This window comes from Ilyonectria robusta (genome assembly GCF_021365365.1).
Source record: "Ilyonectria robusta strain PMI_751 chromosome Unknown BGZ61scaffold_180, whole genome shotgun sequence".
Classification (NCBI taxonomy): domain Eukaryota; kingdom Fungi; phylum Ascomycota; class Sordariomycetes; order Hypocreales; family Nectriaceae; genus Ilyonectria; species Ilyonectria robusta.
In genome coordinates, this window is record NW_025764614.1 from 1 (window position 1) to 12,984 (window position 12,984).

A 12,984-nucleotide genomic window follows, 5' to 3' on the forward strand; every position below is an offset into this window, starting at 1 on the left:
CTTTATATTTTTTATTCTATTTTCTATATATATTTATAAGTAGTTATTTATAGATATTAAAACTATTAAATAGTATAGTAGTCTCTAATTTATATTAGTTAGATAAGTATTCTATAAAGTCTCTTAGTATTAAGCTTATTTCTTATTAGACTTTATCTTCTAGTAATTTTATAATATATTAGACTTTTAGTAATTTACTGCTAAATACTATTAAATTTTCTTAGCTAGAGTAATTTAATAATTTCACTAATATTATAAGATCTAGAAATACTTAAAGTAATAGTAAAATTATTATATTATTCTATATATCAGGCTTATTTAATATAGATATTAAGCTGCTTATTAATAAGGTTAATAATATATTCTTTTAGTATTATAATAGTTATTAGTAATATTAGATTTAAAGTAGCTATTTATACTATATTAAGATTCTATATTTTATTATATAAAACTTAGAATTTTTTATTATTCTATACCTTATTAATTTTAGCTATATTAGTTAAAGTATCTACTTTTTAATAAAGTTAAAAATTCTTCTTATAAAGCTTCTTAAGTTTTTTATTCTTATTATTAGAGGAGAATTCTCTATTACCTATAGTATTATTACTATTATTATTCTTTAGGGTCTTTAAGTATACAATGCCTTTTCTCTTAGAGAAGCTAGAGATACTAGTTAATAGAGTTATTAAAGCTGTAATAACTAAATCAGAATATTACTTAGGTTAATATAGTAATATACTAAATAAGAGCTATTAATATATAATAGTTAAATCTAATCTAGAAGTATAAAATAAATTTAGGGTATAGTATTTATAATTAAGTAGATTAGAATATTATAGTAAGTAATATAAGTTACAATCTAGTAATAGTAGAATAGTAAATTTAATATAACTAAGTATATTAATAGCTAATAAGGCTATTACTATAAAAGTACTAAATAAATATACTTATATACTATATATATTTATATAAACTTACTAGGTAAGAGTAAGTTTAATTTTATAGCTTATTATAAAATAGTAAGCTAGGTATTCTAGCTTACTTATATAGATAAGTCTTAAAATCTGTATTATATAAAAAAGTAGGTATATTATAATTCTACTAGTTGTAACTGCCTAGTCTTAACCTAGGCTGTAATACTTAGTATAACCTTATAATAGGTTGGAAACTCAGTTTTAAGTTATTTTAAAAAGCTCAAAGAGTGAGAAGTATATTAGCTTTATTATTTAATTGTGATATATTTAATAGTTGAGAAATAGTTAATTAGATATAAAGCGGAGAGAATAGAAGATTTTTAGTATACTTACTTAGTTGGTATACTTACTTATTATATATATTACTAAATATAAAGTTAACTATTAAATACTTTCTTAAATTAACTTCTTTAATAGCTAACTTTAATATACTTTATATTATTTTTTAATTTAAAATTTTTAAAAATACTAAATAATAACTGCAGATAATATATATAACACATATATAATAAGTGAGTGCTATAGATAAGTAAGTACTGTACTGGGATTTACACTTTAAATTGCGATTTTTAAAAAGCTATTAAAAGTTTAAACTAAGCTTAAAATAGCTAGGATTTTAAAAATAAGCTAATTAAGTTATAATCTATTCAGAAAATAATCCCTAAAAATCCTAAGTAGCTAGAACCTAGGTAGATATAAAAAGTAGGTACCTTCTAGACTTATATTTTGTATCTACCTAGGTTCCTACTAGTTAGAATTTACAGGAATTATTTTCTATATAGATTGTATCTTAATTAGCTTACTTTTAAAATCCTAGCTATTTTAGGCTTAATTTAAACTTTTAATAGCTTTTTTAAAATCGCGATTTAAGGTGTAAATCCCAGTGCGGCGCTTGCTTATCTGTAGCGCTCGCTTATCAAGTACGTTATACAGACTTCTCTATATATATAAATTCTATAATAGATAGCTATTATAGAAGATTAATAGCAATCTATATTTCAAGTACTAAAGATATTATTATTATATTAATACAACCTTAAAAGCTTTCTATTAGATTAATATAGAAGGTTCTAATATCTTACTGGATAAGAATAGCTTAGTTATTATAGACACTTAGAGCTTCTGGCAATCTGAATAACAACAGGCTAAAGAAGCCGACTCAGCCTAGAGGGCGGCCTTATAGGAATCTCAGCAGCAATATATTAAAGGATCCGGCTCAGCCGAGATGGAGGATTTATATGGACCTGGGTAGTTTCGCCTCTGCCACGAAGTTTAGTTTATATGTCAGAATTTCAACAATGTGTGTGCTATTGAGGCCATGACTTTATTTTAAGCTTAACTGAGGCTTATCTATAGCCTTGGGTTCCCTTTGACCAAGACATCCCTGATACCCCGTTGTTTCATCGGAACCTTTATTCCATACCCACATCGATTGGCAACAGGGCCACATTACGCTTGAAACTTTAATTGAGCTCTATATACTGAGGAACCCTTTTCAGGCACGTCTGACGCAGCAGTCCAACATGCAAGCCTTAACCACCTCTCAGGTTACCATTAAATTTCAGCTCTAGCAATGGATCCAAAAGGCCCGGGAGTCATTCAACCAGGGTCGTCATGACGAGGCTGAGGAACTGGCCGATCGCATCATCAAGCTTTCCACCAAGGAAATCTCTTGCGCCTATTACCGACACCTCTTTAATAAGATCGACTCATACTGGGACCGGGTACAAGGCAGCATTAGACACCACACCCTGTCGAAACTAGATCGGCTACAGCAGGCCCAAGTCAAGTCCGCAGTCGATACTAGCCATATTCCTACAGCTCAGACCATTTAGGAGATTTATATTGAGGCATGGGCGAAGGATGTTGATGTCCAACCAATCGCTTCGATTGGGGAAGGGAATGCAATGCCCGATGGGCTCGCTTGTTGGGTGACCACACGCTGACGGCTACTGCCTAAAAACAGCTGGTCAGACTTTATCTTTGATCATCTATTCAACTGCCTAAGCCCACCCACCTGAGATCAACTCCTCTTCCTGCATGTGTACTGGACCTTCAAAGGATTGTAAGGGCTAAACTGGTGTTTGGCTATGGGGTTAAGGTAGAGTGTTTGGGTAAGTTGGCGTATATTGTCACGGGCCAGGGCCCATATCCTTGCGGCTGTGCCGCAAGACGTACTCGGCTCGTGCGCGCCAGGGATGAGAAATCGGCCCACAGCTCAGGGGCACTTAGGAACTTCTTTCTTTCTTCTTCATCTTTGATGTAAATAGCATCCTGGACTAGATAGCTGGAATACAGTTACTAGAGGCCGTTCACAGAATAGCTCAGCTGCAGCTCGAGCTTTAATAATAGCTGCTGCCTTTACGGCACTTAATGCAACAGCAGGCAATAGAAGTGCCGATGGCGTGCATATTGGCGGCGGTATTGACTGTAGTAGTAGTGGTGGTGGTAGTGATGCTACTGCTCGTCGAGTTGCAACTGTAACCATCCCTGTCATCGACGTTGCTGCAACAACAACCAGCCGATCTACTGGTGGCGATTGCAGTATTATAGCACTGCAAGCTGTACTTACTCTACTTTATATATAGTATAAAGTAATACTTGGCGTTATACAATAGTAGTAGGATGTTTGCACCAGCTCAAGTACAATAATTATATATAAGGGTTTATTCTGGTTAACGAGAAATCAAGCCTAGTCAAACCAATCAGCGGTCTCGTTCTACCTCAACGCATCGAGCGCGTCATTCTGCTGCAATAGCCCATGCACCACCCGTCCCGCCCGCAGTTGGGTCCCAGGGGACTCGCTCGTTTAGCCTCAACGAGCACCGGACTACCAGCCAGGATTCTAAAAGCTGTGATTGGTCCAAAAGTGGAAACGGGCTCCGTGTCTGTCTCTTATACTTGAGTAGGCAAGCTAAAGCACATGTCGAGACAAAGACGAACTGAGTTATTCCGGCGTCTACCTCTACTCTCATCGTGACGACGATATAAAGTTGGCATTTTGTAGAGTGGTATCCTATGCTTTGAGCTTATGACGTGATTGTGAGGTGAAGTGTACGTAGGCTTTAGGAAAGGCGGAGGAAACGTAAGGATCGATAGGTAATTTATTCTAACCGTAAGAGGGTAAGTCGGGGAAGAAGAATTTAAGGTTATTGAGACTAGGCGAAGTCGAGGAGCTGTTAATTAATAAGAGGCGTCATCAATGGCCAAAGCCAATCTAGCGACAAATTATCGAAGTGACGTGGCGTGTATGAATTGGCTACCGGCTGGTGGCTACAACCCTATCTCGGATGGTCGCTGCCGGGTATCGGGAAGTAGGAGATGATTGTCGATTACGCCCGAGTGTAGCTAATACGCAATAACGTGTTGTAGCGTGTCCCGCCAAGGATCATTTGCTCCGTTGCCGTAACTGGACATTGCTCTGTTACCCCTCTTTGATCTTTGTATTGACTGACCAATCAAACGAATTTTATTTCTCTTGACGCCCTCTGTCCCCCAGGCTTCCCCCTCATTTATACAACCTAATTTGCTGCACTGAAAGGAGATTGCCCTTGCGTTCGACTCCTATGTCTTGCAGTTTCACGCTGAATGGTAACAAAACTGAAGCCAATAAGCCCCTTATGTCTTGCTTCATCTCTACGTGTCATTATATCATCCGATAACGTGTTATCCTATGATTCCTTTAGGTTCTGCATCGTGGGTATCGGTGAGTCTAGCCCAGAGCTTCTTCAGCCATGGCGCCTGTGCCAAAACACCAACTCAACTCTAACTGGGGCCAGATGCCGGGATAGATTCAGCATGTGAATTCATCAACCTCGCTACAAGGGATCGTCAGGGCCACCCGATGTACACGGTACGTAAGCGCGATACCTGCTAGAACGCCTCACAACGATGGTGTTATGGTCAACATCGGATAGCTTCCTTGGAAGCCGGGGTTGTGCGGTTATAGGGGCAACCTCGAGTCTGAGCCCATCCCTGAATCTGGCCCCTAACCCTTGTATCACGAATCAACGTCCTCGATTGCCGACAGAGGCTTGTTCGCTACTGTCCTTCGTCAACATGAATCCATGATGTCTTGTTGCTCGCCCCTGACCATCCACGCCCGCACACCACATCTAGGCCATTAGGACGGGATACGACGCTAGGGCTTTAATCTGCTGGCAACGATCGACCTCGGTTTCCTGGTTCGGGGAAGCAGCGAGTTTGGAGCTTAGCAGCTTGGGCTAGCGTTGGTAAGTGGAGTCTCGGCCCCTCGGGCCTCCCTGCAGGGCTGCAGGTTGGCTGGGTGACTTTTGACGGGCAGCCGAAGACGTAACTATATAATCCCCCTCTTGGACCTAAGCCGTTTCATCGTACGGGTACCGTATCTGATCCGCCCTTCAGAACACACACTCGCTTCTACCTATTGACTGACCATCATGAAGTTCACATCCACCCTTGCGGGGCTCTTCCTCCTCGGCAGCGTTGCCGCTTTACCTCTCTCTGATGAAGAAAGGCTAGAAGGTCTATATTCCTGTAACCTGCTCAAGCTATCCTACTAACTTCCGCAGCCCGGGATAAGCTCAAGTGCCAGTATAAGGATAAGCTTTGCTGTAATAACAAAGACTACTATACCCCCGACTATGGACATGGCGAACACTACGGCCACCGTCACACCATCTACGTCCGCGCCCACGAGAGTATCCAGCGGGCTATCAACAAGGCCTCTCGCGGTGATAAAATCGTCGTTACCGCCGGTATCTACGCCGAGCAGCTCACCATCTCTAAAGATGGCATCGAGCTCATCGGCAAGGGCGCCGTCCTGGTTCCTGCCAAGAAGGCTGTCAAGAACATGTGCTCGGGCCTGAGTGGTCCCCAGACGGAGGCTGGCATCTGTGTGCAAGGGGAGGGCATCAAGCTGGACAAGTTCGTCATCGAGCACCGCAAGGTTCTGTCAGTGGAGAGGCCCGTCGAAGACGTTTCCATCACCGGCTTCGAGGTCCGCAAGTTCTCTGGCATTAACATTGCTATCCTTGGTGCTAAGAATACCCGCATCAGCAAGAACACGCTCACCGATGGTGCCAAGTATGGTACTCTCACGGCTGGCTCGACCAAGACGCTAGTCGAGGGCAACAAGGTCTCACACACGGGCCTAGGAGTTCAGGGGATCGCTATCTGCATGGATAACTTCTCTGATGTCCATATCAAGAATAACGAGGTCACCGACTATGGCGTCGGTCTCTGCGTCCAGACAAATGGCGCAGACGTGCACCACAATAAAGTCTCGCAGTCCTGCTTTGGCATCTTTGTCGATCCCGGCGTTACCGGCGCCAAGATCCATCATAATCACGTCGGCCCGAGTAACCCTGCCTGCCAGATCGCTTGGGGTATCACTATTGACGGCGCGGTCGGTTCTAAAGTTAGCGACAACCTTGTTGAAGGACAGAAGAACAAGGGCACGGCTATAGGCCTGGTGGTCATTGACGAGGAATGCCTCCCCACCAGTCCCCTATTCGGCCTGACTTGCCTGACTCTCAAGCGCAAGTCTGTCGCTTCGGACAACATCTTCCTCCGGAATACGTTCAGGGATAGCGACTTAGATGTCTTTTTCAACACGACCAGCAAGAACAACTTCAAGTGCAATTCTTGCAAGGCCTCGCTCCCGAAGGGCTTTTGCGCGAAATGAAGAACGATCAATGCCATGTCCGGGCATAACTTGATGGAGACGATTGATCGGAAATAAAATGGGTAGCGAGCTGCGAAAGATTGTAACTAACTCCGAGTATTTTGAGATAAATCCTATATGTCGTCCATCAGGCGTAAAAAAGGCTAGGTAGTGTTGACCAGTTTTGACAATCCACTTTCTGCCCAGCCTCAATACTAGCAACATGACCGACCTTGACGACCGCTTTTCTAATAATTGCTCGTCGATTTCAGGCTTAAAGCATTAACTGGTAAAATAAGGGTCTTAAGGCAGGATAATTGCTGAGGGGCTCTAGCATCAATTCATTTAGAATCATGAACTAGAGCTTCTCGTACAATTTCCATCATCTATTCGACTTCGCTTGTCGCAAAGAAAGCCCCATTTCCCGGCAGGATATACGAGGATTGTCAAGGTCAAGGTCAATATCATAGCCAGAGCTGTAAGATAGGCAAGGAACAACAAGTAGTCCAACTAGAATGACTTTGGGGCATAGTTGCCTAACGCCTCTGCCGTCAATTTAAATAGGACTGTCACAATGAACAGTTCTTTTATCGTGGCCAATCGACACAAACGCGGTCCCATTGTTCCTCAGCCATTACCAGACAAAACGTCAAGTCCGAACATTTACTTCCCCGCTCGTTCATGGACACAAGGGTAAGCCTTCTTAGTCAGAATTGGAACAGACTACTGCATCTCCATCTTTCAACTAAGGACCCAATCACAAAGAGCCATGGCACGATCACAACCTGCTGGGAGCGCACTTTGAACTTTTCGGCCTTCTCAACCAACCTTCTCTGCGCATTCTCAGGAGTACGTCCGTCCCAAAGGACCGACCAATTTGCTTTGGTTCCGAATTCTACCTCTCTCCCTTGAGGATGTAGGTCCCAATTTTTGACTAAGTTATCTACTCTATGATTCAAGTCAGGAACGGGCCACGTTCCCGGTTTTGGGCCAATAAGATGTCTACCCCTTGGAAAGAGAAACAGCGTTGATCCATTGCCGTTTTTGGTTTTAATGCTAACCCTGTCGCAGACCCAAAAACGGCCTGCTTGACCGGCTGCAGCCATAACAGCCCCGTCGTAGGGGTGGAGTCTTATGAGCAAGGCAGATTTGAGCGTACGCTAGACAGGGCCTAATGATGGGCAGCTTACCACGTAGCGGCGGAGACACAGCGCCATCGGGCGTTCAGTGATACTTGCGAATGCAGGCGAGCAACCTGAAAGCTAAGAAGCCGTCTGTTCAGCTCAGCGAGTCACTTAGCGGTGCGAGAGGAAAATTACGACAGGGTAGTGAAGGGACCGGATGGGGAATCATTAGCTGTCGGCCTAGTATCTTGCCTCAGTTATGAGGTGACACGGAAGGTTGCAGCAGTAGGTAGCGCTTACCCCGCACACCATGTCAGCATCAAGTCGTAGTCGGGCATGCGTTATCTATTCATTGGTCGTAATTGAGCTTCCCGTCTTGCCTCACACAATACGAAGACTCACGAGTTGGTCAGTGACCTAATGACCCTCTTTGTGTTGCTCAAGACATGCATCCTGACGTGATATTGGGTCCGGGAGAGGACGTCATTCCCTTGTTGCAGCCTGATGATTCTTGGCATTGTGGATCCTGATCACAACAGCGTGTCCGCGATTACGGGGAAAAAGGTAGTAGAAGGGTTAATGTTATAGCGGTCCGGCAGTGTCTTACCTTATCTTGCCGGGAAGTGTGGATATGACAGGGGTTTAGTTCAATATAAACTGATTCTGATTGGCTCGGGGAAAATTAATAGGGATACCGGCCGTGCCACAGCCTGACCGGGGCAGACGGAGACTTACCCTGTACATTTATAGTCTTAACTTAAATGAAGAATAAAAAGCTTGCTGAAGATATTCAAATATTTAATTTACTTTATTAATTTATTTATATTTTCTTTATCGATTTGTGTACTTTTTACTTCATGTATTATTATGGCTGATTTTGTGTTGATTTTGTTGTGTTATTTATCCCTTTACGATACAAGTGCTAACCCGCAACCCGGAGCCCAACGTTGATCCCACCGAGTCGAGCTGTTGGTAAAACGGAGCTACGTCCTGCGGTATGTTGCACGAACCCGTATCTGAGGTCTCAGATGAGCTCGCGGCGTCGTCAAATTCGACGGCGACTAGGCCAGAGCAGTTATACTTTAGAGGCTCGTCCGGGCTGGACGAAGTAGAGATGCTAAACGACCAACTGCCGCTCTCGAGTCCCACATGTGGGCCTAACTGGATGATATTCTCGACGCTGGGTTCCTCCGCAACCACAACGGCGCTGTCGATCCGAACGTACAGCAGCAGATTGGTAAGGGTGGATAGCTGGTTCGTCTTCCTGTAATATCAGCCTTGTAGGCGTCACTTCCGCGCCGAGGCATCTAGTTGCTATCTTCACTAGCGTCACATTACCAATCCTCACGGAATGGGTATCCCAACCAAACACCTTATTCCTTCCGCCTATTAGTATAAGTATAATAAAGTAAAATTATAAGCTATACCCTCCTGGTCTATCTAAGCGGTGTTATTAAATTAAACGTATTTATATTTTAATAAGAGGAAAAAAAATATTTAGTTAATATTATCGTAATAAAGGCATCGGTGGATGACGGTTTCTGTGTAAGCAGATTAGTAACAGTCTTCTTAAAATAAGCTGCGGCAAGACGATTAATAAGTATATACTGTTGACTGCTTCTATAACGATGCGGATTTGCGTTATATTAGTAGTATAAGTAAAATAAGTATAGACCCGCTTCGGCTTATACTATTTCAAGCTTACGAAACGCTTGATAATATAGCGGCAAGCAGCAGAATAATTATCGCCGCCCTTGTAATCGGGGAAGCAGTCCTTTATGGGGCTATCGGGTAGCTTTTCCTTAAAATAATTGATTTTATTAAGGAAGAGGATAATTAGAGTCTTGAAGAATAACCTCGAGTTGCAGATAGAGCTGAAAAGAGTTATAGCCTTCTATATTCGGTTGACGGTCTTATCTCCGGGTAAAGGCTAATTGTAGTCGGAGAGGTTAACGAGGAAGAGAATGGCGGCGATATCATCGAAGTAGTAGATCCACTTCCTTCGCTTACATCGCTAGTAACTGATATCGAACATGCAATAAGCAATATCGCCAATAATAAAGGTAGTTTTGGTAATACCGGTAGTCTTGATACGCAATTGGAGGACGTCCTGCTTATTGGGTGTATAATCGGGAGCGGCGATACGGGCAATATTATCCAAGTAGCTGCCAGATAGTTAGTGAGGGACCGGTATGAATTAATCAATTAGGGAAGCCACGCTCTATCTAGCCGAATCGTTCAGCCAGTAGTCGGGGGATTACTTAAAATACTGCTGGACGCTACGGTCCTTCCATAGACCCTCGATGGCGCTACTAACCTCGGGAGGGAGAACCTTGCCTTTAATCTGGGCAGGTTGAATAAAGATAATTTAGACGTGGTGCTTAATTTGCTGGTTCTCGAGAGAAAGCTTAAGCAACTCCATATCCTCTAGAATAACGTGCATCGACTGAACAGTATTGCTAAAGATGATTTCCTTGAAGGATTCTCACTCGTTACAAGAGTAGCCACTCTTATAGATAAGCTTCATCTACTTCATAATAGTAGACTTTCTAGATTTACCGGTATCTATTGGCTGAAATTAGAGTCTCACCAATATATTAAGCTGCATACACTTCAACGTAGGTAAGGTTAATACAGATTGTAGTTAAAGAGGGAAGGATATACCGAGAAGCAGTAACTTGACCGGGTTATACTGTATCTTATACTACTTAAGCAGATTCTCAACCTTATTATTGTGGGCCTTGCCCTCCTTCTTTTCTATGTTTATTCTGTAATTCATCTTGGGCGGCTTAATAATAAGGTGAGACGAAATAAGTAAAGGCAAAAAGAGGTAGAGTAAAGAGAAAAGGAAATAATAAAGAAGTAACTTTTAGTGTATATATACCTGGGGAGACTAGTGGCATTTCAAAGGAAAAGCCGATATATTTCTAAGCTTCCCTATTTTTACTAAAAATATCAGAAAAAGCCTTGCTAATAATACTCCCCCCTGTAAATAGTATCGACAGGGGGATTGGCGATGGCCTTCTATTAATAGTTGCAGTCTGTATATCCTCTCATCTTGATTAAAAATATAGATAGCTCTATATCTGCCGAGGGTGCTGTATGTTGCTGTATATGCCTTGTGTGGCCACAGGGAGGAGTGACACTGGAAAAGTTGGACGAAGCCAGGATGAAATAGCAGGGGACAGAGGGAGAAACTCCAAGAGTAAAGCGAGGCAACCGGGAAGGGAATTGATTTCCTTGGACGACCCTAGAACCAGGAATTTAGGAAACGAATATGGCGGCAAGCGGTGTAAGTTAACCTTGGGAAACCTTCTTCGCTAGCGTGGGCACCTGCCTTGTTAGAGCTTACTACTAAGTTAGCCCGGTTCCCGTCCCTTTTCTAAAGCTGCCACTTACCGTACAGTCTACTATTAGATACGGGCGTTTGGTAAATGTCTAACTTGAAGTCTCTGCTATGTCTCGCCGTCCTATGTCTTTAATTGTTGTAAGACTACACTTGTACTAGTAATAGGGGTCCGGACTAATAAAATGGCGCAAATAAAAGGTATATCCGCCCCTATCTATTTTAGGTAGTAGTAGAAGTAGTAGTAGATTTATTACGCCCGGGAGAATAGATTTTATCAGTATATCCAATAACTAAGTAAAGCAAAAATCAGACCCCTTAACTTAGTTGACAGTAACCCCTTTATCACAACCCATATCAAACTAGGCCCCGACTACGTCACATATGCTAATAGCATACCCACTTATTCCCTTCTATTACACATAAATCACCTCAATTATTAGATAATCTAAGTAATCTAGAGGCATGAGAATTATTGGGATTATTAGATAATTCTTATAATCTATTAATTTACTGTAACTATATAGTCGACTGAGTAGTATATATTTACTATATATAGCTACTTAGCTATTAATATAACTTAGTTACCTTAATTACCTTAACTTACTATATATTACTATACTTAATTATTACTAGATATAATATTTATCCTATAAGTAATATTCTAACTGCTCTGCTAATATAAATCTATAGTTTATCTACTAGCAACCTGCCTTCTGCCTACTTTAGACTCTATTTATAGCAGATTAGAAGATATAACTATTATATATTAATAGCTTTTATTTAGAATAGTTACTTGCATTAACTATTAAGTAATATTTTATATTATTAAGATATCTGGAATTAACTAAATTCCTACTACTTTAAGTAATATACCTATACTACTAGCTTATAACATACCAGCAAATAATATTAATATAGCTGCTAAAGTAGAATATTTAAGTAACCTAGTTTATATTCTATAGCAGTAAGTATAGAATATACTAGCTATAGTTGCTATGAATACTAAATATAACCTAGGGGAAGTAATAAAACTACTACTATTTAAGAAGTTTAATGGGATATCTAGTAATATTATACTCTTTATTACTAGGATAAAAGGATACTTTTAGTAGTATTTATAATAGTTAGTATCTGTAGAATTATAACTGCTATTTATAAGTAATCTAATAGCTGATAATACTAAGAATTAATTTAAATTTATTTTTAAAGACTTTTTTAATAATAATAAAGTTAATTAGAATTAAAATACAGTTAATCTATTTATAAATTAGAAGAATTTTAAAATAGCCCTTAAAGATATATTTAAAATAATTAATAAAAAAAGGCAGGCAGCTATAAAAATCTATATACTTAAGTAAATTTACTTTACTGCTACTTATATTATTATACTTTAATAAGTTACCTCTAAACTAAATTAGAAGGATAAGATACTTATAGAAATATTCTACTAAGGGCTAAAGGATAAGGTTAAAGATAAGCTCTATAAAGCTAACCAACTTAATACCCTTATAGAATATATTATTATAGCTATTAAGATCGATAAATGACAGTATAAAAGATATAGGGAGAAGGCTGTAATATATTAAAGAGGTCGGGATATCCTATATAATTCTTACTATTCTAATTAATAAGAATCTAATAGAGAATAGAGAGGTAGCTACTAGAATAACTCTTATAGAAATACCTCTTAGAGAATATATACTGAACTTATAGAGCTTAGAGCTATATAGAAGCAGTCTTAAGATAAGAAGGATATTATATACTATAACTATAATAAAAAAGAATATTTTATATAAGAATATTACAAGCCTAAAAAAGAATAATAATTTTAATCTATACCTATTAAATAATAATTATTAAATACTATTTAAAAATAGAAGAAACCTAAATAAT

General features: G+C 40.0%; 2 protein-coding genes across 2 annotated transcripts; one reads left to right on the forward strand and one right to left on the reverse strand.

Moving 5' to 3' along the window:
- Positions 1-5,392: 5,392 nt before the first annotated feature.
- Positions 5,393-6,639, forward strand: BGZ61DRAFT_542646 (pectin lyase fold/virulence factor; the record flags this gene model as incomplete). The annotated part of the gene is made up of 2 exons (XM_046255221.1): positions 5,393-5,477; positions 5,525-6,639. The coding sequence occupies 2 exons, from the start codon at positions 5,393-5,395 to the stop codon at positions 6,637-6,639; spliced, it is 1,200 nt and encodes a 399-aa protein (XP_046092839.1).
- Positions 6,640-9,432: 2,793 nt separating this feature from the next.
- BGZ61DRAFT_501355 (uncharacterized protein) lies at positions 9,433-10,269 on the reverse strand (the record flags this gene model as incomplete). Its single annotated transcript, XM_046251696.1, has 6 exons — positions 9,433-9,636; positions 9,697-9,742; positions 9,776-9,907; positions 10,004-10,086; positions 10,117-10,201; positions 10,232-10,269. 6 exons carry the CDS (start codon positions 10,267-10,269, stop codon positions 9,433-9,435), a joined length of 588 nt encoding a protein of 195 aa, XP_046092840.1.
- Positions 10,270-12,984: the final 2,715 nt, after the last annotated feature.